The 18,588-nt window shown below is 41.1% G+C and overlaps 1 protein-coding gene across 1 annotated transcript in view; it reads right to left on the bottom strand.

Annotated features, from left to right (window-relative positions):
* Positions 1-16,136, bottom strand: part of cachd1 (cache domain containing 1) — a 97,945-nt gene extending 81,809 nt beyond the window's left edge. Inside the window, exon 1 of the mRNA XM_006808133.3 lies at positions 15,552-16,136. Coding sequence (XP_006808196.2) covers positions 15,552-15,800 — 249 coding nt within the window. The 5' untranslated portion in view covers positions 15,801-16,136. The remainder of the gene's footprint in view (positions 1-15,551) is intronic.
* Between the last annotated feature and the right edge of the window lie 2,452 nt (positions 16,137-18,588).

The following is an 18,588-nucleotide window of genomic DNA, read 5'->3' as shown; positions in this document are numbered from 1 at the left end:
CTTGTCATATTGTTTCAATCCAACATGCAAGCTGAATAAAAATAGAACATTCTTAATTTTCTGTCTACAAAAATACTCAACATATTTTATTCAGAAATTGTCGGTACTAGTTTTTGCCAAGTCAGGTTTTTTTGTTTTTGTTTTTTCAGTGTGGGCTCAAATGTGGGACTTTATAGGGCCGATTATCTAGGTAATAAGATTTGAGATGCAGCTTCATGAGAAGAAAGGGCAGTGATATGTACTATTTATTTTTCTCCCTATAGCACTTCTTAACAGCAGCCAACTATGTGTTTTCTGTTTTGAATAGACACACATATGAGATTCTCTTTAGCTCAGAATTGAAACAACTAAATTCCCGGAGGGTAGGCAGAATGAGTGAGCACAGATGTCGGAAAGGGCTAATACAACAAAAAAAAAGAAAAACAAAGCAAGCCATCTCCCTTATTAGCCATAAATAAATGAATGAATGAATGAATCATCTGGAACTGGCTGAATAAAGAGAAACTTTAGCCTCTGGCAGATTCTCCTGTCTTTTGTCAAGTCTGTGAAGCAAAGTGTTCTCACCCCAGCAAGTACAGGCCTATTTCCTGTATGGTAATTTAAAGAAACATGACTGCCAAGGTGTTTATTTGTATTTTTAAATACCTGCAGATACAGATTACTCATATTAAATTGAGGAAAAGGAATTAAACCAATGCATCAATGTCAGTTTCAACATCACAGGACCTACAAGCCTGCAGCAACTTAAAGTACTATTAAGTAAGGGTCCAACCTAGTTCACCTGAAATTTGTGCAAATACAGAATTTGAGTTAAAAACCAATATGAACTCTCCTATATGCAAAGGATATAGATATATAGTAAATCCAAGGCGCGCGCGCACACACACACACACACACACACACACACACACACACACACACACACACACACACACACACACACACACACACACACACACACACACACACACACACACACAGTGTTTCATCAACATGTCAACTGTTGGGGGGTGTCAGGGTTTTTTTTGTTTTGTTTTTTTCCCTGAGCTGTCTAAACATCGAAAACCTCTCCTATTCAGATTCATGAGTCGATCGCTGCTGTGTGCAGAAGCTTGAGCATGAGTGCTTTCAAAAGGGAGAGAGAGGGAGAGAGTTCCCCAAGGACATTCACAAGTTTCTAGTATGTAAATGGAAAATGGCTTTGCTGCTGTAAAAGCCAGGAGGGGGAAGAGACGTGCTTCTTTGATGATGTATGCAGGAGACATATGATGACTCCTCTCGAAAAAGATTCACCCATTTGGCATTCCTGCTGCGGCGGTCAACGTGCTCGGTTTGGCACCTCATTAAACACCGAAATAATATTCACATTCTAAGAATGGGTAGGTAGATGATATGCGTCCATGATTTTACACTTACTATAAAAGTCGGTCTCATTTTTTATTTGAGTGCCTTACTTTTTTTTTTTTTAAAGTCAAAATTAGATCCACTGAGTAAGTTAATCATTTTATTTGTTCCTTCATTATCTCATACTTTACAATATACAGTCACATCACTAAAACTAACCCGGTGCAGAGGAGTGTAAATGAGCACGCCACTACAAATGTGGGCACAAACGCACGCAGACGCAGACTACGCCACCAGTGAACACAGGTACCTGTTCCCACAGAGCTCAGTATCAGCCTAACAGTGCTTTCACACATGGACCAGGTAAAGCAGACAGACTAACGTTTCCGGGAAAGGTAAGAGGTGTTGGCTGCACTCCTGTGACTGGGAGCCATGAAAACAGAGCAGGATTAAAACTCCTACTTGCTTCAGATCAAGGACAAAACACCATCAAAGACTTTCTTTATTTTGCATTTGTGTGTGTGGTTAGTGTTACAATTATTCTTCAATTTTGCTATTTTTGTTTAATAAGTGTTTAACACCTCTCTGGCTTTGTGGTTGATAATGGAATGATTCTTCTCAACATGATGACGGCAAATTGCTAAACTCGAGCTTTGCAACGGAGTATTTCCATCTTTTAAATACAGCCTATGTTTTGACTCTAAAACAGGAAGTTCCATGTGGGAAAATGGCTAAAGGAACTCGCATTTGGCAGAGAGCCGTGAAAATGCAAGCCAAAGACAGACGCCTGTATGCAAATTAGTCATGACGCTCTCAATTCAGCTTCACTGAAATCATCAATGGGAGCACGCGGGCACATTTGCATAGACTTGCAAGCATTCGAAAGCAGCAAAACCTGTGAAAAATCTCACGTTTTTGATTGGGGTAGCACGGGCAAGGCTATTTGTAAATCTGAAAGGGATGAACCTCAGACACATTCTGCCAGAGCAAATGAAACATGAGCTCTCAGCTTTGTCCAATTCCCAGGCTACACAGCCAGAGCACATTTTCTGAAAACATGCATTATTATATCACAATTGTTTAAAAAAACTAAGTCCATAACAAGTGAAGAAAAGCTGCACATTGTCACCCTGTTCGCTTGCCAGCAAGATACCAGCAGAAAACCTGGCCGGCTGACGGTACTGATGCCTGGGCTTGAGTATTTGAGAATAATTGGCATGACACCAGCCAACCAAGCCTAAAACAAACCTGGTCTACTGAAAAGTAAAGATCTGGGAAACAGAAGTGTGGAAGTCAAGAGAGGATGAGGAGGAGTGGATGAGAGCGGATAAAATGAGACTGTAGTGTTCTTGTAGAAAGCGTTATAACTGGGCTTCTGCCAGAAAAAAACAAAAACTTTAAAAAGAAAGAAATGAAGGAGACAGACCAGCTTGCTTGGCTACTGACTCAACATTAAGACCTCTCAATGCCAGGACTGATTTCGAAAACACGCCGTCTGTCTGTTGGATGAGAGACGTTTTCTTTGTGAACCACAGATTTTCTAAATTCAGGAAGTAACAGGGGACACGATCTATACTGAAAAGCAGTAAAATCATTTAAAGGGATTCTCCACAGGTTACATTAAGGACTGGCTTGCGAGTTTTGGGTGAGTACATATAAGTGACGGTATAGTCAGAAGAGATTCAGGCTGTAAATTGTGCAGAAAAACATGTCAGAAACCTAAAAACAGTCTATTCATGCTACACCAATACACATCATCAGTAACAGGTTTGTTGAGCCTGACCACAAGTTGACACACTCAGAAAGCAGGACATGCCAACTGTTTGTTACAACCAAGTCAAACAAGAGAAGATTACATAGAGAACCTGGACAGACGCACTTAAGACAGTGTAAACAAGCATAGGATAACTGGTACGTTTCTTAAACTCAACGCCTACAACTGAAATGTGCTGCAAGAACATCTTAAGATGGTCCCCGTGCAACAAGAGCAATATGACTTTATGAGTCAGACCTCATGTGAGACATTATTGGTCATCATTGAGGCACAAAGCAGAGTACACTAACAACCCAAGAGCTCAGTTACCATAGCCAACTTAAATGAGGTCCGTTCTCTGCTAGGGTGACATCTCAGCAGGACTGAAATGGTGTCGAGTGCAAATCCCGACTTGACTATAAAAAAAACATTATATTGTACTGGCGCAATCTATGCAAAGTGTACACAGTACGCCTGGATTTTTCATTGTTTATCCAGGGAACAAATATCATTTTGCAGTCTTTATTTCAGAGAGCTGCACTGTTTGGCGATCTTGAGTAAAGCTGGCCATCTCCGTGTCAAACACTGAGGCCTGTTTGGCTTTCCTAATGCTCATGTTCCATTACTTTTGAGTCAGCCTAAACCAAATAAACCACTCGTTTAGTAGACACATATCTGAGCTCAGAGACACTGATAGCTAAACACAGTTGTGCATGTAGCTTTTTATGAGTCTCCATGTTTATAAGACTTGTGTATGCATGTGTATAGGCAGACATAAAGATATGGATAGCACCAGAGTGCGACAGTAGGGATTTACACGCATTTGGAACAGTTAAAGTGGTGTTTTGGAGTCTACCAGCATTTCATCTCATGCTCAAAGCTGTGACACTCCTCCTTGCCTCCTAATTAGCGAGCTGTAGCACATTTTCCCCCCTTGCCATTTTCTGTGCAAGAAAAACAACAACGCATTTCTTTTCATCTTCCAACCAGCCTTGTCTTACAGAGACAGACGGAGGCAGAGAGTCCAGAGTTCAACTCATTAGTCCAGGTCACTTCCTGATTCATCTTCAAAGCCAGCAAGCCAGCAGCGTACAAAAGGCAAAGGACATGGTTTCACATGCCACCACCCACAGACACAATTACACCATGAATCAAGAGAAGATGAAGATGTTCGAGAAGATAGACAAAGAAGAAAGTAGAAACAGTGAAAGCATTTTTAATCCACTGAAACCTGAAGGCATAAAGATCATACTTTTCTTTTTTTCCTGAGGTATTTCAGCAATGCTGAAACCAGTGCCACAAAAACCCAAATGTCAAAGTATCTCTAGCATTTACAGCATTATAACCATGCACTTTACTGTCTTTTAGCTCATTATTTTTCGCTTTAAAGACCAATTGTTTTCATGTTTAAAGGTCAGTCATTGAAACAAAAGGGTGTTGAGACCAAAACAGAGCCAGAGGCCCAACGTTGCTAATATTGCTCTGTGTTTGATGTATGGGGATGGATTGCAGACAGACTCCAATGACAAGTATTTGTGTTCTATGATCGTACTACATATTACTAGATTTGTACCACAATTTAGTTCACGTTGAGCCATTGTAGTGCAATGGCTTAAGTAGACAAAACTGTGTGGTTACTACCTGGACATCTTTAAATGGAGCTGGAGGCTTGTTGCCTCCAATTGGCCAAAAATGTAATCACTGCTGCTTTTCACAAAATAAAATCAAAGGTTTACTCGGCTACAGTACACCTTCTTCATATTGTGTTTTAGTCAAATTTAAGGTTGCTTACCTGTGAATCCACACATGCACACTATACATGCTACCACAGCTTTACATCGGTGCACTGATGTTAAACTTGGGCCTGTAAATTTACACAAGGTTGCCATGTTTTACTGTCTCGCAGTATGTGATTAAAGAAGTTAGACCACCTCCATGACCCTGCGACCCTAGAGTTTGGGAGGCGTCTTACAAATCCTCAGAAACTGAGAGAAGACTGCTGCCACTGTGCTTTTGTGTGTTTGTGAGTGTGTGTGAGACTCCACAATATGAAAGCCTGCCATTTTTTGGCTGCCACCGATTCACACGATCTTTTCTACTCTAGTTTTCATTCCAACCCCCAGCACCTACTTTAGCATTTTCTGTCTATGCTCTGAACTGCACGCTGCCTTAAAGAGGAAGCCCCAAAGCCTGCTGTTACTTACGTGCAGTCAGATCTCCATCCCCCCTCCCAAAGAAAATGCACTTACCATATACAAAAAAACCCTAACAAAAACAAAAAACTGCAACTAGGCATAAAAACATGGGTGAAAATTTGAGACACCCTCGGAATAAGTGCTCCTTACCAAAAGTAAAAGTTGGGAGATTATATATGCGACTCAGAGCACCGAGAAAGAGGCGTAAGCAGAGAAAGAGAAACGAGGGAAAAAAGGCATGCAAAACAGTCTGATCTGCTTCTCCACAGTTGGAGCTCCAACTCTCCTCATCAAGAATGTAAAGCCTCTTCTGAAGGAGTGTGCGCATGCATCCGTGAGTGTGTGTGTGTGTGTGTGTGTGTGTGCGCGCATTCTGAGGGGGATGGGGACCATGTTGTCTGGGGGGCAGGGGGAGTGGGAGCTGGTCCCCGTATTCTCTTTGCCCTCCCAAATGGGCATTTTGTTCACTGCCCCCCTTTGCCTTCACCACAACCCCCGCCCCTTTCCTTTCCCCTCTCTCTTTATTCAGGCGGAGTTCATTTTGAGTCTCGCCCATTGTGGCGAATGAAGGGACTGACTTGCTAAAGGGTGGCCTGGGGTCCCCTGGCTCACACTGCCAGGTCATCCCCTGTTGGAGCTAACTAAGTAACACTGGCTGGAATCTAGAAAAAGAAAACACAAAGCTTGGATCACCAATAAAGATCCTCTCTCTCTTTCACACGCGCACACACATTCATTGTGGCTTATGTGTGTGTGAGAGAATTAGTGTGTAGAAAGGAGAGGGCAGAGGGAGGGTGACAGCGAATGGGACATGAAGAGTGAGAGGGGTAACAGAGAAAGAGAGAATCATTACGAAAAAGTGAGAATGAGCCGATTAAGCACAGCCTGTTAATTAGTTCTTATCACTAATAAGCAGAGGGCCGAGTTAGCTACTTTTGTAAAAAACCTGGAGCGCTGCGCAAGGACAGGATTTAGCTCGGCACACAGAAGATAACTGCGTGGATAATTTCAGTTGTCAGGAAAGTTGATGATGAAACTATACAATTATATACATTTGGACCAAAAGTTACTGCTGGATTATTGTGGTCTCAATATCTAATGTATATCTCAGTGTTTTGTCACACGTACTGTGGTTAAATCAGAATAAAATATTGTTACTATTTTCACTCAGCTCAGCCTTTTTAAGTGTTGCTTTAAAAAAAAAAAAAAAATAAGCCCAGTCGAAGCGTTTCCTACAGTAGATGTCAGTCTGCAATCCCTCCTAACAGAAAAAAAGCACTGACTGGCACAGAAGCCAAGCACTATAGACGGGATCAGCTCCAACAACTGAATCTTAGCCAACCAAAAGAAATACAGATTGAGTGTGTTCTCTGCTTAGAGATCCTTCTTTCTAACATGGGCCCAAAGCCGTTGCAAACTTGTGTACGCTAGAAGGCTTCGCTGACGAAAATACTAGTTTTATCTTGCACAACACATGAGTTTCTGGTCTACCGCTGCCTCGACTGAGTGGTACGTTTGTGTTATTGTGTGCCTCAGATGTTTAGTGGGTTAGCTAGGATCCAAACTTACATTTGAAAAACACAAAAGTCTGTAGCTTTAGACCTACAAGGTAAAAATTGCAAGTGCGATGGATTTGAAAAGAGTTCTTTGTTTGTTTGTAGTTTGCACAAATCAACAAAGTGTGTTAACCGTTGCCACGTGTCATTGTAGCACTAAGTTCACGTATACCCTAGGGTTGTCACGACACTAGAATTGCAAAATCGGTGCTAATACCCAGTAAAGCAGTCCATACCATCTGATACCACGGGATAGAGTTTGACCCCATCCTCCAACAACAGAAGGAACGGCAAAGAAGTTGTTTCTTGAAAAAGCCAAGTTGTTCATTTTTAACAAATTTTCCCAAATTATAAGATAGATTTAACAAAATAAGCACTTAAGATCAAGTTTAGGTTTTATTCATTTATACAAATTTTTTTTGATAAATTCACTTTAGATGATGACGGTCAAATGTTAGAACTTATTAATAAACAGAGTACAACAAACAAGACCATACCTAACATCACTGTGAAAGATTGACCTGGTCACTCCCTGCACTTTAAAACAGACCTCACAGCAAAAGAAGAAACAGATTTTAAGAAATTATTGTAAATGTAGAAAAGTTAAAGTTTATCATCTTGTCCACATCTGCCGGCAGCCTCTCTCTCATCCACTGGTCACACTGCTCTAACAAATTTTCAAAACTCAGGACCATCTTCTCGGTTCAGCCACGTTCCTTCGCTGCTCTGCACAGCCAGTAACATGTCCAGTTGTCCCTATATCCATAATCTGCTCCGTCACAGCTCAATATTCCATCCGTGACCTGTTATTCATCTTTTATCCATCTACACTGAGCTCAGCTGCTATGTTAATGGTAACAGATGGCTATTGTGTCCAATGTGACTATTGGGTAATTGCTAATAGATAAATAGTGAAACTAGTTAACATTCATATTTCAGGGCTATACTTCTTTATTTAAGAACATTTAGTTTATTGTTCTGTGAATAATGCCAGATGCTAGCTCTACCTGCAAGTGGCCCACTTAGCTCTATATCAGGTTAAACCGATAAGGACGGTATGTTTACAGCTTCCTAATCTAACTGCTTAACTTCAAAGCACTGCGACAGCAGCCAAGGAAACATTCCATCGAGATTCTTAACAGGAGCTTGGCATTTTAGGAGCAGGTCAGGAGAGAAAAAAAAGAGTGTGCAACCAAAACAGTTACAAAAATGTACAGGCTTAAGAGGCTGTGGGGGAAAAAAACAAAACAAAACAAAAACCTCACAGCAAAACCAATTTCAGTCAAAGCCAAACTGAGAGCCCCTCCTTTAACTAAGAAATGTGGAAAACGGATCAAAAAGCGGTGAGTTAAATGATCTGGCCACGACAGTACAGACATATTTAAACCACAACAGCTGGTGCAGAAGGAGAAGAACATCAGTTTCCAAAAGGCCAAAAGGCAGTGCAGCAGGCTGTACTTAAACTGGCTGAAAATGTAAAGGGATCTGACCGAAATGACGGAAAGCTGTATCATGTAAACGCTCTGGAAGAAAATATATTTCTTATAGCTCTTCCAACAGCCTTGCAGTCCAAAACGACTCAAACACAAAACAATCTACAATTTGTATTTACAAGTCAAATTTTAAAACCTGACATGGATAACTTAGAAAATGTCACTTAAAACATGTGGAAAATTTTCACTTTTATCTGCTGAAGGAAGAAGGTTTTCTATGCTCAACTTTTTGATATGCCAAGTACTCTGGTAGCCCATCATTGTCTATTATGCAACTTACGCAAGTGTGATGTGGAAATGTGATGTACTAAAGCCTCTAGTGCATACACACTGAGAACAGACAGAAGATAAACTTTTGAAACCAAGAAATGTGCAAATCAGACTGTGGACACCTTTTCTTCTTTTGAGAAAAAAAAAAAAGTGTGAATGGGAGTTTGTATGAATCTCAAGTTGCATCGGTGATCTTTCAGCCTAGTGCTGTTATGAAGACATTTTCTTAAAACTACCACACAGTCCAATTAGCACTGATCCAAAACCACAGGCTTTCATTTTTGAGCACCATGCATATCTTCACAAATGTAACAACAGTCCACCCAACAATAGCTAGACAATAGGCATTAATTTAAAAGTCTGAACTAATAAACTAAAGTCAACATTCCCACCTCTGGAGCCACGTCGATTGTGCAGCTAAATATTGTAAAATACAAAAAATAAAAGTAAAGATGGCCTCCTTGGTCATAATCATATTAAACAGTAGACTCTAATAAGACCAATAGATGCCCTACCCAAGCTAAGAAACAATAAGAAAAAAAAGAGAGAGACAAAATTATTAAAAATGACCTCCTTAAATCCAGACAGCTTCTATCTGACAGTAATACCCAACTCCTGGTTTGATCCAAGAATCCTGGGGACCTCGCAGCGTTTGGTGTGTGCTCGGTTTAGAAGCCAGACACACTGTTCTCAAAGGCAGTTGGTTATAAAGGGTGCCTGAACCCCTCAGTGGCTGGAATTAGGCCAAAACACACAAGCAGCCATTGATTTAATAAAAACTCTTTATTCTCTCCTGCATTGTAACAGAAGCAACAATCGACAGAGCTGGGCTGCTTCCCAGGATTTTGGACAGCCTAAGAATTTTGAAGACCAATGTGAAAGTCATCCCAAGTTTAAAACACTACAGACGTTGCTGTGGGACCTTGCAGCTGTTGGCAGAGAGCCCTGTTTTTTTCCAGCAAAATGAACAAAGGAAAACAAATTCTCAGTTTCGACTGAACAGTGCAACTTTCAAATTATAGAAGAAAAAAAAAAAGCACCCTTGCCAATAAATGTAGACAGCGTATAGCCTCGAATGTGCACGATGCTCATTTGCAATTCAGCAAGGATAAAAACAATAAAGAACAAAAATAAAAAACATTAAAGCTGCACACACTGCAAAACATTGCAGCTTGAAGTTATGAAGTATTCATGCATCTTCAGCAACTTGGGAGCAAGAATCTAACAACTATGTTTTAAAAGCAGGTAGTTTTAAAGCAACACAAACTTTTCCGTGCAATAAAAGCTTGGGGGGAAAAAAAGACAAAGACGCTGTTAAAATGGAAAAAGAACAGATAGTCCAGCACAACCTCAGGGGGCTCATATACCAATGAGATGCATCACAATTTATGGTCAGAATGAAAAAAGAAGAAAAACTTCTGGCCTTGCTATTCAATTCAAGGTCGACTAATTCACAGCACTCCTGGTTCTATTAACCAAACACATAAAAAGAGATCGGAGGGAAAGGCAAACTGTGCATACCATTAATGGGATGAGGTTCGAATCCAATCAAGGTTAAACAAAGTAACCACATGTCACATTAACAGAGATCATTAAAAGCCAGACAGGAAGACTTTAAACCCATTCCCCCATAAATCCTATGGTTGAGCCGCAAACACCCAAGAATTTTACTTTGCTTTTAACATTTGATCTTGTGCTTGTTGTTTCAATGTGGATACTTTCTTTCTGTAAAGTGTGGGAAAGCTTAAAGTTGTGGTCTTTACATAATAAGGATATAGAACAATCTGAAGATTAGGCTGCGACAGTCCATCAATTCTCCTGAGCACTTTTCCAGTTCCACGGCCACAGGGGGACTGCAACTTATCCCAGTTGTCATGGGGCAAAAGGCAAAGCCTATCACTAGGCTAACACAAAATGACAACCATTCACATTTACTCTGCTTCCACTACTTGAAATTCTGTCATTCGTATTTAGACCTTGGCCTACTAGGGTAGCAACAAGGCAAGACTCAATCCAAATTAGTATTCACTGTCTAGGAACCAAGAATGTACCAACTCACGAACCAGTCTACATACAAGATTAGAGCTGAGCCAACGAAAGATTTTCCTAGTTGTTCCTAGTAAAATGAATGAGTTTATACATTGGTTCACCTCTGCTGGCACCAAATAAAATATTAATTACAGAATATCGGTTTAAATATGTGAACTGCATTTTAATTAAGTGAGACAACTGGGTTAGTTCACATTTGCTGTGACGACTTTACGATCTAACCCTGCTCGGATGTTGTTCTTTCCATCTGGAAAGAACAACAAGAATGCTCAAGAGTTTATCAGAATAAAATTTTACTGCAACATCATGCAGAGCTTCTGTTTGAATACTGGCATAATAAACATAGTAAAGATGGAGGAATTATCATCCATCAGTCTCATATTTTGTCATTTGTACACTTACTGAAAGAGAAAACTTGGTCACATTACATAACCTCTGTGCCCCGAAGAAAGGGAACTAAAAACAGCCCCATTATAGCTGCAACAAGGCAAGAGCAGAAATGTGCTGAAAAGACACTGAAAAGCTCATATTCCCATTAGATGAGGACTATTGAAAATAAAAAGTTCTATAAGACACCTCTTCTTTCATATAATCTGGGTTATAATCAGCTGATAATGCTCTCAGACTACCAGGTTCCAATCTGAGCAGACAGTTGTTAATTGAATGATCTGCTTCAACGTGCACACTTAGAGAAGGCTCAAAGTCAAAAGAGAGAGAGTGTGGATGGGGAATAGTAACAGTCCCAGATGAAGCAGTGGGCCTGTGAGGCTCATAGTAACCTTGACTGAGCACACAGCCATGCAGGCAACGCAGTAAGAGGCAAGAAGGCTTTGAAGCTGTACTGCAGAGAGCCTAGCAGGAATTCTGATGTCCTGCTGTATATCCTCAAACCTTCCTCCTCCCCCACCCTGTCTCTGCAACTGATTCAATATAAAGTGAGGGAACGGGAACACAGGCCAATAAAAGAGAAAGAAGAGAAATGGGAGCAAGAAGATTAGAATAAAGGTAGATGGAGACCGAGAGAGGAGTGCATGTTAAATCAAATCAAGCCAAGTCTAGGTTAAAGAAACCAACAAAGTGTCAATCTCAGCTCTGTTACCATTGGACTGAACCCAAACCAGAAAACAGCAGAGTGAAGACATTGCCAGAGCTACCCCAACACAAACCTTCACTACGCTATCAATATTCAATTAGGGGGCCAGGGATAAATGGACGAGCCAGCCTCAGGGGTTCAGCCTCAAACCATACTTTTGTGTGAGGATTGAGGCCCTTGAAACTAACACAGTGAAACTTCCTTTATAAATAAGCAGCCAAGAGTGCATACATGCTTCTCAATGTTAAAAACAATCAGGCTATGTACGTTTAACATCTCTCTTTACTGCATGTTTACAAGTGATCAAGCCTGTTGCTCCACTTACTGGTCAAAAGTAGCTGCAGTCGTGTGTTTTGTAAGAAAAGAGATTGAATTTCCTATCGAGATCCAAAACTAAACTTGCCATCTTCAGCCTTCTGCTTAAGCCTGCAGGAAATCGAACATGAAAAGCTCTATAGGTATCTAAGACCTTCTCCTTTCACAATAAGCAGTCGTAATGTAGAAATCTTCATCATAAATTATTCAGGAAGATATGAAACGTCTCAAAAGGGAAGACTGTCATCAAGTTTCTGATTGATACGTCGCAAACCTGCAAAGTCTGACAGATGAGCCAGCCAGAGACAAATCAGTCAGACACACACACACACACACACACACACACACACACACACACACACACACACACACACACACACACACACACACACACACACACACACACACACACACACACACACACACACACACACACACACACACACACACACACACACACACACACACACTAAAATGGTGAGAAACGGCTCAACAGGAGCCAAACTGGGGCTGTTTGAATGACTACCACATTAAAACCCAGAGAAAATGGTTTCTATGAACTACATTAAACTAATGGGAAAAGAATGCAAATCACTGCTAAACAGTGGATGGCACTCGTGCTAGATAATAGACAGATTGAGATAAGAAATGTAAAAGGACAACGTCACCACTAAGTAAACTGTTCAGAGCTACAACATCAGATTATTTTTTCTAATAGTGGTAAGAACCTACCTACAGTAGGGTTTTACCACTAAATCTAATATATATTTATATTAAGAGCAGACCTGTCAGCATAAAAGCATCAGCTGTAAGCCCTCAAGTCCCCTGATGACTAAGTCAATGACAGAGTGAACAAGGCTAACCCAGTGACTCAGAAACACCGACGAGAGGCGAGCCTCAAATTACACATCTGCCAGAGAATGAGGGGTGGGGTGCAGAGAGGGGTAGAATTACATTTTAAATGGGCATGCTGGGATGCTCACTTGATGGCAAAATCCTCAGATCTCATCTGAAAAGGCAGCGCGTGAACTCGGCACATAGCTCAGCAGACAAAGAAACCTGAAGAACTCCTCTAAGAGATAATGAGGGCCAGCTGTGACTCAAGAAATTAAAGACTTTTAATGAAAATCAGTGATTCTGTTTGGATACAAACATATGTGGAAAAGATTTTTTTTCTTTTAAAGAGAGAAAGGGACAAAAAAAATTAGCTTAACTGGCACATCTCTGAATTTCAATCAGGCACGATATGAGCACCACAGCCGATGTCCTTTCGTGGCTTGAACCAGACCCTTGCAGTTGTGTTTTCACTGGAAAACCACTCTGGCAAATCTGTGAAATGTGCCACTTCAATAGAAGTAAGTAAAAAAAAAAAAAAAAAAAAGCTTCACGCCAAGTCAGATTTTCAGAGCTGTGCAACATCTTCATAGCTCAAAACCGTTTTCCCCTGACACGGGGGAAGGATGCCGACTACTGAACACTGCATTTTGTACGCTGCTGTATGAATGCGAAATTAGTCATGAGAATCTAAGTGAGACCGACAATAAACTGAGATCATTTCGTATTAATTACATCTTTGTCACTGATGGAAGCGTTTTACTCTCGTTTGAGAGGAAAACAGCTATTAATTCAAAGTATTCACACCAACTGGAGCCGAAAACAAGAATTGCACAGGGAGAGGGAAAAAGTCAGAGAAAGGGAGAGCGATAATGATGGAAAGAACCAGAAATGGGGCGGCGAGAGCACAAACTGGAGCTCAGGGAGGGGATGAGCGGTGACAACAGCAGATCCGGTGGGATCAGAGGAAGCCCTCAAAGCCGACTCCCAAAGCTGGGATGAAGGCAGCTCAGTGTGGAAGCAGAGAAGATGAAACACCATTTGGGGCCGAGGCCCCCCCGCTGCTGCGCCTCTGTGTTCGGGGCCTGCGAGCTCCTCTGCCTCTGAAGTGCTAAACACCTCCTTCACACCCCTGGCACTGCACCCTCCTGCCATTTGGTGATTTAATGCAGCACTGCACGAATGGACGATTATCATATAGTGCATTTACTCGTCTATTGGGGCTGCAACAATGCAGTCATTCTCACTGATGACTCTGGCTTCTTTTTAGAGTCGAAGCATTTTTTGTTTGGTCACTACAACACCAAGAATGAGTCCCCAAAAATGCTCACTTCAGTATCACACAAGATGAACACAAATCTGCTTGCAAGATGGAGTGATTGAGTTTGGAATTTTTGAATGAAATGACTTCCACTCTCCAAAGAAAGATCTGTCTCTCATGTCCACCGACTCGCTGTTGAATGGGTTCGTTTCGGCTGGTATCTCATGAGATCAAAACTCCAAAACATCTGCATCTTTATTTTGACTGTGACGCTTGCTTGGCGGACAACAAACACTGATCACGACCAAACTAATCCCTTATCTTGAAAGCAGTCGGCAGGGTGTCTTTAGAAGGCAATGAAGCACACAGCTAGAAGCACAAAATTGTGACAATTGCAGATTTCCTCCTTTTGGACCTGAATATTTTTGGTGTTTTGGGGCTTTTAAATAGACAGAAGGACTAAGAAGATGTGACCACAGAAATTTCAATTTTTGTGTCGTTTTATTAATTAAATTATTAGACAAATCTACAAAAACAAATTCTAAAATTGCCAAAAAGATTGCTCATGAAGAAAACATATCCGTGGCAGCTTTAGGTGCAATCATTTGTGCTACAAATGATGCTGAGAGAGTGTGTTTCTATCCACGTGAAATCCAGGCTGTTTGCGTTTAATCATAAACCATCACCAGCTCTTTCTGGGGGAAATATGATTTTCTGGATGAGCCCATATGCTGCAGCAGATTGACTTGCGGGAGATTATTTATCAACCAGGTAAAAGACAAACTCGAGTATGTGCACAAAGACATGTGCTCAGGAGCACACAGCAGGACAGAGGGCACTCATTTTTAAGAAATTATGATGCGCATTATGAAGGACACTTTATCCCGTTTTTGTTGGCATTTTCAGGTAGCGCACACAAAAAACAAACACACACACACAGAGTGTAGTAATAATTGAAGGTATTGGAATTTAAATAAATTTCATTATTACTGGGACTACTTAAGAGCTTAAAAAAAGAATAAAAAGGTAAAACGCCAGCCTTTTAGAACCTCAAACCTCCAGCGTGTTCACGTCCCAGATAAACGCGTCCCAACTTCAAAGAGCCTGTTGTTACACTGCAACATAGAAGCTTATTGTTTCGCAACACTTTTAACATCTCTGTCGACAAAGTATCTTTTCTGCGGTTATGAGAATATTGTTGTTATTATTTTAGTTTTGCGCTGTGCAGGCCTGTTTTAGAGCTCCTGTTTGCGCCAGAAAAAAAAAACATTAAAACCCGCTCCAACTCGCTCGACGTGACACGAGCGGAGGTTATCTGCTTTGCACCCAAACACATTCAGCGGTCACTTCAAACAACTTGGTGTCTTTTATTTGTTTTATTTAATTACCTGCATAGTGAAGACTCCCAGCTCCTGAGAGGACAGCTTTTTCATCTGTTCGGCCAAGACTTGCGCTTCTTCCAGGATGGAAAACTCCGTCTCGGCTCCGCAATATCCACTAGAAAGAGCCAAGCAGATTAACACGAAGCTCCCCGAAAAAGCCATGAAGCCTCCGCGCGAGCCAATGTGTTTATCCCGAAAAGCAGCGCGCGCGTTCGGTCTCAAAAACAGAGGTTTCTCCGCTGACCGCCTCGCCATGATGGTTGAGGGGGTTTACAAACTGGAGAGGCACGGAGTCAGAACGGGTGGTTTTGAGGGGGGGGGACTTCAAGGGAAACTACTTTTACAACTTTGCAGCGTAGAGTACGTGTGCCCTTTCTCTCCGGTACAAGTCTCCAGAATTCCCAGCGACACAAATCATTGCACCTCCTTGAAATCCCTCCAGAGAAGAAAGCAAATCCATGCGGGGCAGGGAATATGTTTATTCTTTCTTTTCTTCCCCCTTACGTTGTCGGTGTTCCCTCTTCGATCAGTGGCTCCAACTCCTGGAAGTCTGGCAAAGTGTGTGTGAGCCGGAGAGTCACCACAAAGGGGGTGAAAGTAGTAGGCGTGGAAACACCGAGGAGTCCTGCCGGCGCCTGGATCTGACGATCAATGGATCAGGCTTTCGCGATGCCTTCAGTAGCTCCGTGAAAAAGAACACCGCCGATGTGGAATAACCCTGTTTTATAGACAAATACGATGGGAAGAGTTTTTATTTCTCAGTTCCTTCAACGTGTGACAAAACAGGTTTTTATTTATATATGAGTGGTACATATAAATTACTCCTCAAAAACAGAGAAATCTCTTTAATTCGAGGTTCGTCGAAAGCACCATCACGCCTTCATAGATTTCTTGCCAGTCACCAAAAAGGGAAGCGCATCTGGGGAGTTTCACAATGATTTCTTATTTTTAATTCTGTATTTTATTTATAGACTTGAAAAAATAATTAATCTTTTAATAATGTAATTTCAGCTAAAAGCTAATTTTATCGAAATAACCCAAATCACTGATTTAGGTTGAAAGGCCCTGCAGTGCAGTGTGAGGCAGCGACCTTGTATCCATAGGGATGAAGCAGTTTGGATAACGTGCGTCACTCTCTCTCTCTCGTGTGTGTGTGTGTGTGTGTGTGTGTGTGTGTGTGTGTGTGTGTTATTGAGAGTTTAAACTGTCAAAATCTGCAATGCAGGTTTGAGTTAATAAGATACTGTCTGACCAATAATCCCTCAAATTGTAGGTATTATGTATTTACTTTTATCTTCAGTCTAATATCCACCATAATCGTTTTTTTTAAGGTTAATATTCTTATTATCTTGCATTTAAAACACGATAATCGGGATGAATTAATAAATCTCATTGACTGTTTGCCTTGCTCAGATTTGCTCCTTTGTGAAACAGGCTCTTGTGATAATTTTGAAACAAAGGTACCATTAATGCAATATATATACTATCATAGGGAGGCTGAGACCTGCTTCCAAATGAGTGTTAACCTCTTGAGCAAGCAAACATAGTAAATTGGTTCCATATAATGGATTGTGCTTTTACATCTCTGTGAATGAACTGGGTATGAATGGGTACTATAACCGCGGGAGCCTCCACTCCTACAAGAATCCAGTTCCTGTTTTCAGCACAGCTTCAACTGTACTTGGAGCTGAGTTGAATTGAGAAAAAGCAGAGGCCTGGTGTATTTGGGCAATTCATATTTTGATTGCTGACTGCAAAATAAAGTGTGACAGATAGATCATTCGTTAAAGAATGTTGTGGTCGGGTCTGATAATTTGAGGCTTTTGAAGTATAACAGCGCTCCGACTCGTTCAACAGCTGACCTCTAATCATTGCTCTCTCCCTCTTTCTCTGTCTGTCTGCCTGCCGCTCAGCTTCCTTGGACTGCAGAGCCTATTTGATTTGCAGCTGCACAACTGGCCTTTTCCCAGCCATCTCATGGCTGCTTGTAACTTTTCAGAGATTTTCTGGTTAACCAGCATTGCACTCAGGCACAAAATGCCTGCTACATGTCTTTTTGATGAAAAACAACATCGGCTTACTTGGACTTACTTTGAGTAAACTCATTTATGGGCTTATTCCAAAGGTCAGTTTATATATTTATATATTTTCCCATGTAAATTTGAATTCAGGGGTGTTAGAGATGTAAAAAAAAATGGCCTCAGTGTGACATTTCACTTAAGCATGCCTTTCTGTGAGGTGTTTGCATGTTCTCCCTGTGCCTGTATGGTTTCTCTATGCCCCTCTCTGTCTTGGCTCATGCAACATGTCCAGGGTGTACTCTGCCTCATACTCTGTGAGAGCTGGGAATGGCTCAAGCCTCACTGCAACCCTAAATTGGATAAGCGGTTAAGAAAATGCATGCTTTTTACATCAGTTTAAGTGTAATGTCGCTCTGGTAACACTGGCTTGGCAGCCTCTTACTGAACAGGCCTGCTGTAAGACAATAAAGTCCAGGGATCACTTCAAAGTGATCACTAGCCCTGTAGTATTAGCAATTGCTGTCTGTCATTTTCAGTTAGACAACTGACTGAGGTTTTGGGTGGGTGAGATATTCATTGGTGTTTGATGGGATTATTTGATTAAGGAAGATTGCGTGTGTAGATACAACATGTTCATTTTTATATTTCCTCCAGGAATAATTAGGCACTTTCTGTCAAATCAGTCCATAATTTTTAGACTGGAAGCAGAGTAAGCTTGGACAGCATAAAAACATTACGTCCAGCTCTCGTGGTCACGTAATAAGGTCCTCAGTGGCAGTGTACCACTTTATAACTCATTCACAAAAAGATTTTTAAAAAATCATCTCTTCTGCCTTTTTTCCTATACAGACTCCATTTTTCATTATTGTGTGTTATGACCTAATGAGAAAAAGGGGTTACAAGAATAAGCAATGACATCAGTTCTGTTACCCAAGAGTATAGAATAGAGGTGTGCAGATTGCTATGGGACTGATACTAGCACAATAGGATCGTTACTTTGTTTCTATCTTCTAAGTTCAGTA

The sequence above is a fragment of the Neolamprologus brichardi genome, chromosome 17 (genome assembly GCF_056152115.1).
Source record: "Neolamprologus brichardi isolate AB-2024 chromosome 17, ASM5615211v1, whole genome shotgun sequence".
Classification (NCBI taxonomy): domain Eukaryota; kingdom Metazoa; phylum Chordata; class Actinopteri; order Cichliformes; family Cichlidae; genus Neolamprologus; species Neolamprologus brichardi.
Note: the sequence above shows the minus strand (reverse complement) of the source record. Positions and strands in the feature narration are given on the sequence as shown.